This window comes from Anastrepha obliqua, chromosome 3 (assembly GCF_027943255.1).
Source record: "Anastrepha obliqua isolate idAnaObli1 chromosome 3, idAnaObli1_1.0, whole genome shotgun sequence".
In the NCBI taxonomy this organism is placed as follows: domain Eukaryota; kingdom Metazoa; phylum Arthropoda; class Insecta; order Diptera; family Tephritidae; genus Anastrepha; species Anastrepha obliqua.
The window spans coordinates 4,305,534-4,323,419 of NC_072894.1; the positions used below are offsets into that span (position 1 = coordinate 4,305,534).

Consider the following 17,886-nt stretch of genomic DNA (forward strand, 5'->3'; position numbering starts at 1 on the left):
TCAGTATCATTAAGAAATTACTCAAACGTGAGTAATATAATCTCCCAGCAATAACAATACCTAGACGGAAGCTATCGCCTATTAAGCTATTCGGCATAGTGCACAAAATTCAACTTTTTAACATCCATGGGAAAATCAATGGACGAGGATATGCAATGCTAGAACTCAAGCGTGGTAAATTTGCATTGTTTAGGTATTTTTAAGTATTTTTAAGAGCTTCAAAATTTTACTTGGGATGAAATTGGCTGTCCTTCGACGCACCTAGGCCAGTTAGAGGCCGTTTGTGATACCATCGGAACTATCCTATCCTTACTATACTTGGTCCCCTCTAAACCATTGTGTGGCTTTTCAAAATCTGGATATACCAGCTTGTTTAAGATTCGCAACATTCGCAATGTTGTCCAAGAAAGCGAGCCCAAGCAATCTCAACCGTTTTCCACACAGATCCATGCATACGCATAGAAGGTGTTCGACTGTCATCATCTACATATACAGGGTTTGATTGAAAAGTAATGAGCCTTATTTTTTTAAGCAGTTTTATTAAACCTTTTGGCTAATATTCTTTTTCAAAAAGGACCCTTGAGCGTCAATACACCGCTGGTAGCGGTCCTTCCACTGCAGGAAACATTTTTTAAACTCATCAGCCGGAATCGCGTTCAATTCGGCTGTCATAGTTTCTTGGATCGCCTCGATGAAGTCGAAACGCCTCCCCTTCAGCTTTCTTTTCAGGCGCGGGAACAAGAAGAAGCCCGGAGGGGACAGGTCTGGGCTGTAGGGAGGGTGGGGAAGCACCGGAACCCCCATCTTGGCCAATGCAGAGGTGCAGAGGAAGGCGGTGTGCGCCGGCGCATTGTCGTGATGAAGGGTCCAATTGTTGACGAGGTCGGCCGAACCCGGGCGACGCGGGTTTTCAGCCGAAGAAGCACTTCTTTGTAAAATGCCGCGTTAACAGTGCTTCCTGGAGGTACAAACTGTTTAGCTTTACGCAAAATTTGATCGAGTAACGTTGCTCCAACGATCGCTGCATTTTCGCCACTGCAAAATCCTAACACACTTTTAAAACAGCTTTCACGCGCGGGGCGATGTTGACTGCACCGCTGTTGCCAGCGAACTGGGACCGGTTTCTAGTGGAAGGGGAAGGTCCAATGATCATTTTCCCCCACCAGCCGATTCGGTTGATCGCTTGGCAGATGCTTCGCGCGGGAAGGCTCACTATTTTTCAATCAAACCCTGTATACTGATAGCTTCTACAATAGTCACTGGATTGTGCACCTAATCTGCAGACGTGCCTTCCTATTACAAAATGCTCAGATAGGACACTGCTACGATTCTTAAATCCTTCCCTTTAATTGAAGTAAACTCTTAGCGCAGGTGTTTAACTGTTTTCAGTTAGAATTTGCAACAGTAATGATGGGTCTGTTTATTAAGTGTTAACGTGTTGCCAAGGGCGAGGAGCACAATAAAGCTAACTTATCTGCCTTACTTCTTCTTCTTCTTGATTGACGCGATAACCGCTTACGCCATTTTGACGTGAAGCCACGATCTTCTCCACCAAATCTTTCCAAGATAGAGGGAGCCTTCCTAGTTTCAGAGCCGGAGCGTTTGTTGCCATTCGGACGACAGGGACCAACCAACGTAGCCGCTAGATCTTTATTCGCTGCGCTATATCTATGTCGTCGGGAAGCTCATACACCTTATTGTTCCATCGCATGCGTTACTCATCGTCATCAACGTGCAGAGGGTCAAAAATCTTCTGCAGGATATTTCTCTCAAATACTCCAAGACACGCCTCATCGGATGTTGTCATTGTCCACGCTTCTGCGCCATACGTTAGAACAAGGGTCCGTGGTGTTATCAGTGTTGTTGGAGTCGTGTTAAACATAATTCGTGAAACATTTTTGGCGAGTTTTAAAAAGCAGTTTAAACTTTTTCCTATATCCTTCAGAGATGAAAAATATACGGATCCCGGACAGTTCTCCTGCTTAGAGCAGGTAAAATAAATAAAGTTGGTTGTTTTCGTATTGCAATTGCGTAGCATTATTTTGACAATCCTTTGGGTGATCGAGGCTCCCCATATAGACTGTGCTTCCAGAGTTGGTTCCTCGTCTAGTTCCGCCTTCAAAACTGATAGTGAGAGATATACCATGATCGACGTCAACAGTCTCACTTACCTGTGCAATGATCAGGTAAGCGAGAGGATATATTGGTGCCTATAGTTTCGGAGTATACACCTCCTCCCACTTGATCATTGAGTTTTGAGCCATCAGGGTATATACTGGCCCCGTTTTCATTGTTTATGACCCCATTTTCCCAGCCCTCTCTGGATTGAAGTTATATTGTATAAGGCCTGTTTAGGTATATATCCACCGAGTCTCAAAATTCAGTGGTGTTAGGAATATCAGGAAATATCCAAGTATGTTCAAGGTTCCCTGGTTGTTTGTCGGTGATTCCCACAATCTTAGCTCTGCCTTGGCTGCTAGTTGTCTACAATAAATGTCAATTGGCAATAAATGCAGCAAAACATTTCGAATCGAGTCTACTGATTGACGTTTTTTTCTCAAGGGTTGGCCACCAGACCAGAACTCCGCAGGTCATAATTGCTTTGACAATAACTGTACATAGCCATATAATTATTAGTTAATAAAAATATGTAACATAACATAATATCAAGAAATCTTTTTGAAACATTTGAAAATATTCTTTGAAATTTGTACTCGTAAAAAATGGTAAATTTGCCTCCTCAAAGTTAAAAAAGATGTTTAACCATAAAAAACCATCTGGCGTTCGGAGGCGGCATAATACAGTTTCAGGGCCCTACTTTTGATAAAAAAAATCAAGACGCACACCATAAATTGGAGGAGGAGCTCGGCCAAACACGAGTAATAACGAGTTAATGGAAGCCACATTGGGCGACAGTTTTGGTCAAGAACGAATAGTTGTTATGTTTTCTACAATTTTAAGCCGAAGGTGGTCACAAGGAAAGCCGAAATATTTTAATTCTCCTTATCAAACTTGGAAGGAAGAGCTCTGTATAACTCTTCTGAGGCAACATCTTAGGTATTACCCGTATAGTAAGAGTGAATTTGAGCAGCAGGAAAATCGAGCTTACTGTCTTTCTCTGTAGTGTCGTTTCACCCTTGCTTTTCAACTTTTACTTTTCGAAGCTTCCCCCACCACCAGAGGGAGTTTCATTGATGTTCTATGCTGACGATTGTTCGATTATGGCGTCGGACAGTGACATAGATGACTTGTGTTCCAAAGTGAGATATTATCTCGGCAGCCTCTCTCACTTTTTCACTGCGATCAATCTTCAGCTCACTCCCACTAAGCACACGGCGTCCCTCTTCACCACCTGGACGAAGGAGTTCAAATTGCACTTAAAGGTGAAAATGGATGATACACTAATACCTACCGTAAACAACCCATACATTTTGGGCTCACCTTTTACTGTTTACTCTCCCTTCCGACGCGCACAACCGTAATTGCCACTAAGGTCCAAAGCATAACAAGATCCTCAAATCGCTAGCCGATAGAGCTTAGCCAAAGAAACGTTGCTAGTGACATTTAAAACAACTGATAGGCCAATTCTGAAATTAGCTGCGCCCATCTGGTCGCCTGGTACTAGTGATTCGCAGTAGGCTTCAGACCTCCTCATCAACACCTTCACAACGCATCTTCCATGCTCCTGGTTAAGGAGCACCGAAATATGTTCAGCAAGCAATTTCTGCCGGGTTGTTACTGTAGAAATCACCCCTGCAGGGAGTGTGCCACTCGCCGGGCGAGTCAGGATGCATCTCTTAGACTTTCCTAAACTCACGACCTCTGAATACCATCATCGGAGTCCAACTACCACCTATTGCAGACGAAGAGCTTCAGCTGCCTCGTGAGATCCGCGTGACTTTGGCTCTATTACATTATGGATATTGTAGCAGGTAAGGCTCCTACTTGTCCAGAACCAACCCCGACATACCCAATGTATGTCCGGCATGTGAAGATGTCCCGCACGTTACAAACCATCTATTCACAAACCCTCTTACACCCACTTACCTAACACCCCTCCATTTTGATCCTAATGCGTCGAAATGGCATGTTTCCTATGCCTACGATCAGATGAGATAAACAGTGGCGATCGGTGTTTACACCGTATTTGCAGGTATTGATGAACTGCTACAACAAAAAAACCAGCCTGGATGGAAATAACTGCTCAATCACACAGAAAGACTCATTTGTCTGGGTACATCGCGTGCCTTGAATAGCGCATCCCAGAAAGATGTGAACAAAATCTCTGACCATCAACGTCTGTAAGTCTTCACAAATGCTATAGCCTCAAAATGGCCGCTTAGATTAAGATTATTTAAGCCAACTAAGTACACCGCCATAGCCGAATGCGTTTGTGCGTAATTATCATTCGGAATTCACAGAGAGAACGTTGGTTCGAATCTCGGTGAAACACCAAAATTAAAAAAAAAAAACATTTTTCTAATAGCGGTCGCCCCTCGGCACCCAATGGTAAACCTCCGAGTGTATTTCTGCCATGAAAAAGCTCCTCATAAAAAAATCTGCCGTTCGGAGTCGGCTTGAAACTGTAGGTCCCTCCATTTGTGGAACAACATCAAGACGCACACCACAAATAGGAGGAAGAGCTCGGCCAAACACCCAAAAAGGGTGTACGCGCCAATTATACATATATATATATAAGTACACATGGCGATCTTGGCTGAAATAAAGAAAATATGGCTCAATGGAATCAAAGTTTACTTAGGCAATGACGTATATGATATTACTTCGGCTTGAGAATTCGATACAAGGATTGCCATATGATTTCTGAGTGGTAGGCGGCCCATTATTGAAAAAGGATAGTATTATTAATTGCGCCGATGGCTGAAAGATTTAAGCGAGAACTGGATCCGGTCCGGTTTGAGTCATTCGCCAAGCAAAGGGCCACACCAAGCTACTTTTCCTACTTCTCTAGGTCTCTTGGTTGGCCTGAAATCGCACTGATAAAGTCCGAGGCTTCCGCTCTTTTCCTTTGTTCAATAAAATAGATTTTAATGTAACTCTCTCATTTTTCCTATTTCTGAGTACGTCGCTTCTTAATTTCTACCGATGCTGCTTCTTCGCAACTTATTCAGTGCGCTTTCCGCAGCTTCTTTCTCTGCTACCATATCTGCTGCCACATTTTTCGTTTAATTTAATTTCAAACTGAACATCGTCTTTTGTTAAACTCAAGTAAAAAAATATCATAAGCGATCTTATTCAGTCTACGACAATTTCGCAGGATAATTGAAGGTTTTGTCAAATTATTGCAGGCCCCAGCGCAAGCTTCTAACTAAATACTATCAAATAAAAACGTATTCTGAGCCACTCAACTTCCTTACTGCCACGACTTGAAACCCAAACTGTCAGTCACTCTTCCATAATTTCACGGCTGGTCGACACACCCGCACGCACAAGTGTGCGACGGGGGTGGGAATGGCGAGTGTCGACTCGACCAGTTTACCGTTGGCAATAATTCAAAAACAGTTATACGGCAGCACGGTTGCCGCCTTTTCTCTCGTCGCTTGTCACATGCAGGCGATTAAGATTCTGCACTAAGTACAACAGAACAACAATAGCAGAAACAAATACACCAACAACATGGATTAGGCAAAACAACAAATCCTACTCGAAACTCATGCATTAAGTACACAATTTAACGCCCAATGAAGCCGGGGAAAGCAGCGACACTTCGGTCGAGCCAAGTTTGCCGAAAAAGTTTAGCATGGCCGCTGCCACTGCCGCTCCGCCGCGTGCAACACTTGAGTCAGCCGGCTACAAACAACCACCCGTTGCCCTCTAAATACGCATTAAATTACTGTTTTAAAGTAGTGCTGTTGTTGTTGCTATTGTTGCAACAACTAACCTATGGTATGTCTGTAATAAATTCTTGTTGGCTTTATAAAATTCCCTCTATTTGCATTTTTTGTGAGCGAGTATTTTGTCTGTGTGTGGCAGGCGGCAATAAAATTTTGCCTGAGCAATTTGGCCAAGGCGGAAAGGCGGGAATTTCAGTTTAGTTTGGGTTTACATGAAACTTAAAGCACTTTGTTGGTGGCCCATGTCCGACGATACAAGTAAACCAGACTGCTCGCCAGTGTTCGACTCAACTTGTGCTTAACTCTTTTGGCCAAGCCAAATGGATAAACGCTGGCATGTCCGACGGCAATGGAAACTTTTGAGTTTGGTAGCAAATCAAAAACTTACTGGCATACGCCGAGGTACACTGGAAAAAGTCATATCATCTTTGTAATTAAGACTTATTTGAAGGCTACATAACATAACATAACATAACATAACATAACATAACATAACATAACATAACATAACATAACATAACATAATATAACATAACATAACATAACATAACATAACATAACAAACTTGGTTTTATTTTAAATTCTTCAAGTAAATCAAATTAATAATAATCAATAAGAAGGCATATGCAAATACAAATACGTGAATTTATATATGTACATATACGCATATACATACACATATACGCTCACTTAAGTAGGAGAGAGCAAGATATCGAACGTTGCCGTTCGTTTGCTTTGTCGTTCGTTCCGCGCTTTCGCTTGCAGTTCATGCAAGGTAACGGCAATGAGCAAGGTAACACTAATGAGCAAGGTAACGACACATTTTTTCGTGCGTGCAGCCTGTTAAATCGAATTATAAGACGTTATCACGTCAAAAAAGTAAATTAATTGAAATGTTATTATTATTAAGAGACGATTTAGCAATGCGATCTGAAAGGTATTTGTGCTCCTTGTTAGATTTAAGGGAGTTCCTCAGAATGTAGTATTTGTTCTATTTCTGCATATCGATGGTTTTCGAGAAAAGCGACACAACTCAAAATTAACTCAAATTCGGAGTTTTGCCGTTAAAAGCAAAAATCAACTACAGAGTTTATATATTTTTATCTGGAAAAGCGTCATAAGCGAATCTTGAAGCAATTCTGAGAGATGGCGTTAGTGTCGTTTTGTCAGGTGATCGAATTGGCGCGTCAATTATCTAGAAATTGACCCACCCCAGTATTTTGTATTTTTGAATTGTGTCACTTTTCTCGAAAACCATCGATATGTTATGCGTCAGCGGTGAACAAGATCCCAGCTCATATTTCGTCTTCCTCAGTAAGATGGTCTTCAATCTACACACAATTTTAAAACATTTTGGTTACTTTCATCCATATTTTTCCATGCCAGGTTAGGTTAAAATGGTTGCCCAAAGAGTGGGCACATTTGGGCGAAGAAATCAAAATCATCCTTTGTGATACCATTGTAAAGAAGAGCTGAGATTTTGTCAACCTCAGAAGATCCCTCGAACGCTTCCCCGGCCAGAAGAGTTCCGCGGCCTTACAAGTTTGTGTACTTTCCCAGGACTCGCTGAGGTATCCAGCTGAGCCTTATATCAAAGAATTCGGATGCGATCGAATGTGATGCTTGCTTAGTACCTACAGATTTATTACATGGTCAGCTTCTGGACCCGAATTGGACTCTAAAGTGCTGTATATTTTATTTTATTTTGAGGATTTTTAAAAGTATCCTTGTCCTCCTTTTACACAATTTTGTTTGTTGTTTTAACAGTATTAAACTTTCCCCACAAGCTTTTGGTAAAGTGATTTGAGTGCAGTGACGCTCCTTGGCCAGATATAAATCGTGGCCGTTCTAGTAATGTGGAACCTGCCAGCCGCCTGAACGAATTAATTCGATTATTATGGCTCGGTGGTTTACGAACCTATTCGGAGTGTTAAGCAGTTATCGCTAATTTCATCCACTTAGTTCATATTATGGAATTGGGAGTGGAATTAGTCGATAGCCCATGGCACGTTCACTTACCATTTGTTGAGTCGAAACTTTTGAGCTTCCGGACTCTAGCTGCTAATGGCCAAAGAGCAGCTTTAGTACAGTACAATCCGTAAAACCCTTATTATAAAATGCAAGCAGCGTTCGCTTTCAATAAATTATTGCACAAGCTAGTTGAGAATTAAAGTCTGGTGTGCTGGCTGAATGAAATAACTAGAAAAAAACCCTAAAAGGCTGAGCTACTATTACTATGGTAGAACTAATATTATTGTGGGTTATATCATTTTTTTAAACGCCGCCTCCACCCTTTTTGGATATTTGGCCGAACTCTCCTCCCGATTTGTGCTGTGCGTCTTGATGTTGTTCCACGAGATCTACACTTTTACCCCGCCTCCGCACCGCAGACGCCTTTTTTCATAAGGAACCTTTTCATGAGTGGTTTGTCAGTGCCTGCCGAGAACCGATCACTTTAGAAAAAACTTTCTCTATCAATTGATGTTTCGTGCCCGGAGCTTCGAACATGTTCACTTCCAAGTGATAGTCACGCACCAACCCATTCGGCTAGGGCGGCGGCATAGCTATTAGTTATTTACCTTACCAAAAAACCTTAAAAAAAAAAGTTATTTTTAATTTAAATTAACCATTTTCACTTTTATTCTGTCAGGTAATAAGATTTATATAATACTTTACTGTGTAATTTTCTTTCCGCATGAAATCTTCTAAATACACATTGTTGCATATCTAAAATTTCCCCGGCACCAACCCATCTTTTCCTTAAAGTTTCATTTCGAGATTCTTACTGTTTCGGACAGCTTCTCGTCCCTTTTCAAATCGGCAATTTCTTGTCCCCTTTCGATAGCCTACAACTTTTCAAATCGCCCTCCTTCTCACTTTGGTTGCTGACAACAACAAATCTTCCAAGTAAAAAAGTGCTAAATGCGGTGCACGCCAATTTTTTATACCCGTACACATTTTAGTAAAATTTATTTATATATTAGGTGCGCAACTAAGTTTTTTATTAAAATACAACTTTATTCTGAAAAAATGATGAAATTGAATCATTAAAAGTATTGCCCATCGTTGGCTATTACTTTTTCCCATCTTCTTGGTAGATCTCGTATACCGTCGCGGTAAAACTGCTCATCTTTTGAGGCTATCCACGGATCAAACCATTTTTTGATGTCTTCATATGAATGGAACTACAGGGTGAACGATATGAAGTGTTACCAACTTCACACTGCTTGTATCTGTAACACAGCTCATGACATCAACGTCAAAATTGTTCTAATGACAGTTCAATATATTGTTTATATGCCATCAAAAGCATTTGCGTGTCAGTTTTGTTGAATTTTTTTTCTGTGATGGAATTCAAACGTAATAGTGTGATTGCGTTATATTTGGCTGGAAGATCACAACCAGCCATTGTTCGTGAGCTCAGTCCCCTCAAAGTGAATAAAATGTTTGTGTATCGCACTATAAAACGTTACAATGATACTGGTAGCATTGCAAAACGCTATGGAGGTGGACCAAAAAAAACCGCAACAACGCCAGAAATGGTTCGGAAAGTGAAGGCTCGACTTGAGCGAAATCCACGTCGAAGTGGAAGAAAAATGGCCAAAGAACTGAAAATATCGCAAGACAGTATTCGACGCATATTGAAAAATGAGCTCAAGGTCAAGGCTTACAAGTTCCAAAAAGCACACGACCTTTCACCCCAACAAAAAAAAGTTCGGTGCGAAAGAGCAAAGGAGTTGTTGCGCTTGCACGAACGTGGCGAATTTCTTAACATTGTGTTTTCTGATGAAAAAAATTTCCCATTTGAGCAGTTCATAAACACTCAAAACGATCGTGTTTACTTGACCGAACGCTCATACGGGAATTTGAGCCTACGTATGGCCACTCGAAAAAATTTCCCATCACAAGTAATGATTTGGGCCGCAGTGACCGCTGATGGACGCTCTCCAATCGTTTTTATCGAGCCTGGTGTCAAAGTGAATGCGACTTATTATCGGGGAAAATGTTTTAGAAGCTGCTTTAGAACCGTGGACACGCAAGCATTTCCGTTGTAGACCATGGACGTTCCAACAGGACTCGGCACCGTCTCATAAAGCTCGTGTGAACCAAGAATGGTTAAAAAATCATGTTCCACACTTCATTTCGTCCACACAATGGCTTTCGAATTCGCCAGACGCAAATCCGATGGACTATTGTATCTGGTCCATATTGGAGAGCAAGGTGAGGACTAAAAAATATGCCAGTATGGATGCGCTGAAAAAAGCGATTATACGAGAATGGGCCAAAATACCTCAAGCTCATATTCGTGCAGCGTGCAACTCATTTTTTAACCGTTTGAAGGCTATAGTCAAGGTAAAAGGTGGTCATATCGAGCTAAAGTGAATATACAGGGTGGGCCATATAGCGTTTGCTTTTTGAACCACCCATTTTTTTGAGAATGGTAACACAAATGACATGTCAAATGTGTTCATAATTTACTTAAAGGTTTACACATTTACGAAATGGGACGCTATACGCTTGAACAAAATTGCGAAATATTGAAAACCTATTTCCAAAGTGGTGAGTATTCTTCTTCTTCCGCGGTTACAGTAAATGGCGAGCGTTACCGTGACATGCTCAACGAGTTGTTTCCAAAAATTGAAGAGGATGACATGGACGACATTTGGTTTCAACACTCGGCTACCGTTTTTGAAAACCGAATAATCAGCCAAAATTCCGATATCAATTGGCCGCCTCGGAGCTGTGGTTTAAGCCCGTTGGACTATTTTTTGCAGGGAGCCGTTAAGGACAAATGCTATGCGAACCATCCAGAGACGATTGATGCCTTAAAACACGAAATCGAAGTTGCCATTCATGAAATTGGAGCCCAAACAATCGAAAATGTGCTTAAAAATTGGGTTGATCGAATGGCCTACTGTAAAACCAGTCGTGGCAGTCATTTGGCCGATATTATTTTTCATTCATAAATGACAATGTTTAATCTTAAAAAAAAAAAAAAAATTTGAAAAAATATTGATTCGTTTTTTTTATAGCCGATTCAAAAAGCAAATTTTACATGGCCCACCCTATATGTATGTTAAAATTGTAATCATTTTTGAACTATTTTGTCTTTGAAATCAATAAAAACTAATTTCACACAAAAAAGGTCATGGTGTTTTGAATAGGTAACACTTCACCCTGTATACATATAAAGCCTCCTTTGCCCTTTTACTAGCACATTCCTACTTTCATTGAGTTAATTCTTGCTCACCTTTCGCTTTCATTATTTTCACTAAACAGTTAATTAACAATTTTCGTATTTCCTGTTTTGTTTTTCAGGTGAAAATTTGGTTTCAAAATCGCCGCATGAAATGGCGCAACTCCAAAGAGCGTGAACTCCTGGCTAGCGGTGGCTCACGTGATCAGACATTGCCGAACAAAAACAATCCCAATCCCGATTTGTCCGACGCTAAATGTGATCGTCCCGTCTCACCACTGTCGCCAACACCTCCATCACCACCCTCACACAGCCTCTCGCCACACCCCAAAGAGGAGCGTGCCAATGCCGACACACCAACCAACAACGGCGCCATCACACCAAATTCCGTGCAATCGCCGGCATCAACGCCCTCTGCATCGGCCACCCTTCAATCGCCACCTCTCATGCAACACATGCCCAACAGTGTAGCGGTTGCTGCCGCCACCGCTGCCGTCGCCTTCAGTTCGGCGTCGAGCATGCAAATGAGTTCACCGCCACCACTGTTGACCGTCGCCACCAAATTGAATGCCAATCTAAATGATCAATCATCAAACGCCTCCTCGTCGACGGCGTCATCGCCACCGCATACTGGTGGTGGCATAGTTATCGGCGGCGGTTGCGTTGGTGGTGGCTCTGGCGCAAATATTGGCATGCCGCCCTTATCGAGCGCAGAGTTCCAGGCGAAAATCAACGCGGAAATGCAAAAGCATCTGGCCGCTGCCGATCTCAAATTCAAATTGGAGTCAACCATCAACGAAGCGAAGCAGCGGCGCATGAATATGCTGAACTTGGCAGGCGCTGTTGGCGGCGGTGGTGGTGAACAACATTCGCTGCAGCTGCACTCAACACATTCCGGCGGCATTTTCATAAGTGAGGCATTACAGGTGAACCATAACCATCATCAGCATGCCGGCAATGGCGTGCATTTACCAGCATCGCCCGCGCCAACGTCAGCGCATTCCCACGTGAATCCACACACAATACCAGCATTCCAAAATTCTGAGTTCATGAAGATGTACTACGACGACTACGACGACTCGAATTCAGATAGTGACGAGGAAATCAGTGTAACGTGACCGCATTAAACGAGAAACGCGTTCTGCATGTGCTTGTACATACAAATATTTATATGAAAAGGCTAAGTTTTCGCTAAATTGTAAATTATTCATAATTGTAATGATGTATGACTTGGACTAAATAATAAAAAAAAAATGTTAGTTTGTATTATCAACTGTGAGTTTATGGAGTCCAAAGTGTTTGTAATTAAGTATTTTTTCGAATTTAAATTTCAAATAAACGTAATCTTAAAACGTAATCAATTAATTGAAAATGCAAGAAAAAGGAGGTAAGCATTCGACAAGAAATTTATTAAAACAGTAATGAACCTCGCACTTTTAGGATTAAAATCATTCAAAATTGCAACTAATAAATTTGAAATAACTGTAGCGTTTCAAAACGGTATTTGTCCTCATGGTAGAGATAACCTATATATAAATGCTGAGAGAATATTAATGAAATGAATTTATCTGATAGTGCGCTGCTTACTTTTTCATAAGTCTGTAAGTTGGCTTCGCACAGCCAAATTTTTCAATTTGCGCCTAGAAGTATGCAGCATACCTTAAATAGCAATTATGCCAACCCAGTAGCAAAAAGTTCTGCACCTTTTTCATATTATTTGCCCCACTCCTACTTCATTCACAATGAGTGCACAGCCATTCATTGGCATTTAATGATTACTAAAGTTTCACACATCTCCGTAAGCAAAAATATCTAACTGGCTGACTGGCTGATGCTTTTTTTTTTGGTTTTTGGAAAAATAAATAAAATATCAATTCATTATATGTATAGGTATGAATCGTAAATGTTATTTTTTAAATGTCCCTCACAGATATTGATTATTTGAGCAAAATTTCCGCCATTTCAACAACATCTTCAATTTACTGCCGACTGTTATTTTTAAAGCCTCAATTGTTTCAAATTTATACACATAAACTCTACCTTAGAGCTGTCCCTACATAAAATAGTCCAAAGGCATTAAATCGGATAGCGTTGGCAGTTAATTTGATGCAAAATATTATGAAATTTTTGTTCCCAGTAACATCAGAATTCGTTTTAGAGGTATGGTTCCTTCGGCAAAGTTTCTTATTTTGATCCCTAGAATACGATTTTCACAGAGCAATGAGCGATTTTTAAATCGACCCGTCCTACTACAGGGATAAGAGAGATCAAATTTTCAATGACTGTCTTGTGTCGATCTGGCTGTATTTGGGCAGTAGACTTGGTTGTGATAACTTTGAGGGCATCGACCTTAGGCCTATGACTTGTAAAAGCTCCACAATAAAAATCTGACGGGGTGAAAACGCAAGTTTTTGGAGACCAATCGAATCAATTTGAATAGATATAAGTATTTTCCGAGTTGTAGTCACATCTCTCTTTTTCACAACAAAGCCATTTTCAAAACTTTCCTGTTGAAAAAATGTAGCAGCTAGTCCAGCTAGAAACGAAAACTTTCTCACCATAGTGAACAAATTAGTTAGCTTCGTGTAACTTCTGGGGGTCTACTCTGTATTGCGATGCGAATAGTAATTACAAATTGGAATTAAGTATGTCCGGATTTGGCAGCTGGACGATTAAGTTCACTGGGTGATTCTCTTCTTCTACAGTCTGCGATTTCTGCCCGTTAGAGGTCTCGTAATGGTCTCAAAACGGCGCTTTAGTGCTACTTGGGGAGTACCTGACTGTTAGTATAGCTGAAGTAGAAGAATTATCAATTAACTCCGGGAACAAAATTTCAAGTTCACTGCGTCAACCGAAAACCGTCACATATAAATGTATTTTGTCGGTGGAAAATTGATTTTAATGGAACGTAGTAGTTGGTAGAATAAAGATTATAAAATTTATAAACAAATACACCTTTCCACCTAGTACTCGTCGTAGAGGTCTTTAAGGATGAAAAATTGAATGAGGTAGTTCTTTGAGTTTTCGCGGAAGATTAGCACTATTTTTAAACCATACCTCTTAAGGCACCTTTCTGGTCTAGGGACGTGAAAATTCAAAGCTTGAAAATCGAAAAAAACATTCCGTATCAATAGAAAGTCGTTTTTATTTATTAGATCCATTCTTTATTTACAAAAACAAAATTTTTTTTTTCAATGACAATACTAAAAAACATTGCTTCCCCTGGCGTAACTCATTGGGCTGCTCAGGTACGTCTGAAAAAAAAATTCGGTCGATTATTAATCAGGAGATATGTCGTTATTGTGAATAGCAGATTTACAAAATAAAAAAAACAATTTTTTTCGAAATTCTGGACCAGAAAGGTGCCTTAATTATAAGAATAATTGGATGCAAGTGTATCTATACTCGTGAACTGTAGAATTGCGAGTATTTGATTTTGTGAAGGCAAATTGAGAGAGGCCATCTTTGAGCTTTAAAAATCCATTTGGGGTTTCTAACTGAAGTCAGAGATTATTTTTGTGCTTCGTTAAGCTTACCACAGGCTTGAAATTTGAAAAGCTCGACCCAAGAGGCACCAGGAAATTTGGTGGCTGCGAAAACACTCAGCCCAAAAATCCCATTGTATTTACAGCTCTGGAAAGAGGGTAGATAGTCAAGGAGGGAAGGAGAAAAGTATCAGAGGAAGAGATAGGAAAGAATAGAGACGGAGATAGAGATAGTTAGTCCTATGAGAATTTTCCAGATTCTTTGGCAAATCTGTAAATATCCTCCAGTTTTAGAGAATGAATATTACTCATTCTCACGACATCGGAACCCAAAACTCGTAACCGTTTTCTAGTAAAGGGAGGACACTCACAGAGAAAGTGATCAATGCTATCCGCCTCCACAGGCTTACTTGCTGGCATTTATTTTCACGGAAATGGCAAAAAAAACTGTGCAGAAGTTGATCGCAGAAGTAATGACTTTCTTACCATCTTCGTTCATGAAAAACTGAAAACCTTACGTCCACGCTGACCCTAGGTGATACTACCGAAAGCCACTCCTAGAGGTTTCCCACAAATTGTCTTACTTACGCTCGATAAGAAGCTAAGTACGCGGTATTATTGTAAGTTGCTTTTATAAAATATGGATTATCTTTCACCTAACGTTTAGAACTGCCTCAGAGGTAACTTCTTAAATAGGCAAACGCTTTTCCTATTGGTAGGGCACAAAGAGTTACTGGGAAATACAGCACAGATGCTGAAGGTAACAATGTCCTTTCGGTCGTTTCTGAAACGCCTCTTACACAATACGAATTGAGGCAGCATCTCGAAAAGTAATTTAAGGAAAAGAATGAGAATGTGTACTGTCGAGAACGAATTATATGTATATGTCGAGAACGAATTATAGAATAAAAGTAAACGAGTTTAAACTCTTGAGTTTTTGAAGTGAAAACTTCTTTAGAATCGTTGGAAGTGATTTGAGACTCGATGAAACGAAAAAGCGACACTACGAAGCGTTATATATTGATATAATATACGTATTGTGTGTGTCTGCGTACTGCTGAGCCACGCTAGTATAGTGAGTATTGTAGTATATACCATATACTACACTGCCTATTACTTGCTTTGGTGTTTAGTTCAAGCGTCATACGTATGTATGTTTGTATGTATGCTAGTACGTATGTGTGCGCGCCTACGTATTACGGAGCCACAGTGAGCGAGAAGGCATTATGTATACCTATACTACACTACCTAATACTTGCTTAGACCAAGCGTCCTACGAATGTTTGTGTGTATGTTAGTACGTCTGTGTAATATACGCGTTACGACGCTCATAATAGCAACCGCGTGTGCTGTATTGCGTCCGTATTTTTATATTCGTAAATATTTTCATTTTTAAATATTTACCGCAATTATGTCGAAAAATAATGCAGAAAAGTGTCGTGAATATCGACAGAAAAAAAAAAGAAAATAAAACTAAAAAAACCGCAAAGACTTCAACAGAACGTGTACGTGAATTTAGTGCACGCCGAAAAACATTACGAAATGCGCAACCTAGTGGTTCTATTGTGCATAACAATGCATCCACTGTGCAAAATAGTGAAAACGATCATCGTAAGTACTTTAATATTTTCTAATCTGCTGCTTTCGCCTCATTCTCTCTCAGTTTGTTTTACGGAAGGTTTCACTTCTATCGCGTCTAACCGTTAGACTGGTATTTTTTTTTTTTTTTAGTCACGTATTTTTGCAATTTTTCCTACGTTTGAAATTTACTCTCCACTTGTTGAGCTCGCAATCCGCCTACGGGTCAATTCTTAATTTAAACAGCATAACTTTTGTTTTTAAAATACTTTGGAGAATAGTTTACATACAACATTTATTTCAAAATGATATGGAGAAGGAAACAACATAAATTTAAATTTTATCAGCCAGTAATTTTTAACTATGGAATTGGTTAACATTTTATTGATGGTTTTTATTAACGGACGTAACCTTAATAAACCTCAAAGCCTAACAGTTCTCTTAATAAACCAAAGACAGATCCTACGTAGCCAGCTCGCCTCCCTTAGCCTTAGCTCTTCACTTCTAAGCTTCTCCTTGATGATATGTTGCCATAGCTTCCCTAGTCAATGCATCCATTTCTTCATTCTCAGCAATACTCCTGTGTCCTGGGACCCATATGAGCTGAATGCGATTGTGCAATCCTAACAAGTTTAATGTCTCGATATATTCAAGGACCAATAAGGACTTAACCTCAAAGAGTGACAACGCCTTGAGTGTCCCTGATTGTCACTCGGAATGGCAATCCGCTCTTTCCGGAAGTTTCTGTCGCTGGTCGTGTTTTGGGGATTCACGACAATTACTATTAACTGCTTACAAGAAAAACACCTCGAGCAAAAAACAAATCAAATATACAGGGTCCGGCACTCGAAGTAGACTGGTGAATCTTTTAGTTCGGACTAAAGAGAATAATTCATCGGATTCGCGTTTTGGTGAATTTGAGAGCCATTGTGGGAACGTTATGAAATTCGGAACGTTGTTTTTTAGCCATTCTTGGTTCACTCGATCGGAGTCCTATTGAAACGTCCATGGTCTGCCACCGAAATGTTTGTCTACCCACGACTTCAAAGCAACCTCTAGAATAAGTTCCCGATAACACAGCGATTACAGCGGCGCAAACCATTGCCTGTGGCGGATGCTGCCTTCTGGTGACCAATCGTTAACTCAAATTCTGGTATGAACGGCCGGTCAAATAAACCCTATCGTTTTCGAAGTTTGCGAATTGCTCAATTTGAAAAATTGTCTCGTCAGAAAACACAATGTTCTGAAATTGACTGCTTTCGCTCTCTCAAGTCTGACTCGTTGCTGCTTTGGTGTGAGATCAAGTGCCTTCTGGATCTTATAAGGCTTGACTTTGAGAGCATTTTTCAGTATGCGGCGGAAGTTTACGGTCAGATATTTTCAGTTCTTTTGCCATTTGCTTGTCACTTTGTCGGGGATTTCGCTCAAGTCGCTTCTCCACTTTTTCGCTTTCATTTCACGTGACGTTGCAGTCTGTTGATGACCATCTCCATGACGTTCCGCAATCCAACCAATATCATTGCAACGAGTAATGGTGCGATAAGCAAAAACTTTATTAACTTTAAGGTGCTCGAGCTTACGAACAATCGCTGGTTGTGATTTTACATCCAAATATAATGCAATCGCACTACCAGGTACATACCTATGAAATGAGACTTTCACCTATCGAATTTCGTGCCTTCAAACCACGATTTGCGGACAACGTTGATTTTCTGTTATCAACTGGAAAAAACGCTTCTCAAGCTCATCAAATGCTTATAGAATCTTATCG

At 40.5% G+C, this 17,886-nt stretch overlaps 1 protein-coding gene across 1 annotated transcript in view; it reads left to right on the forward strand.

The window, feature by feature from the left end:
• LOC129240280 (uncharacterized) overlaps positions 1–12,310 on the forward strand; it is a 70,533-nt gene extending 58,223 nt beyond the window's left edge. Inside the window, exon 5 of the mRNA XM_054875979.1 lies at positions 11,175–12,310. Within this exon, the coding sequence (XP_054731954.1) occupies positions 11,175–12,170 (996 nt within the window). The 3' untranslated portion in view covers positions 12,171–12,310. The remainder of the gene's footprint in view (positions 1–11,174) is intronic.
• The last annotated feature ends 5,576 nt before the right edge of the window (positions 12,311–17,886 follow it).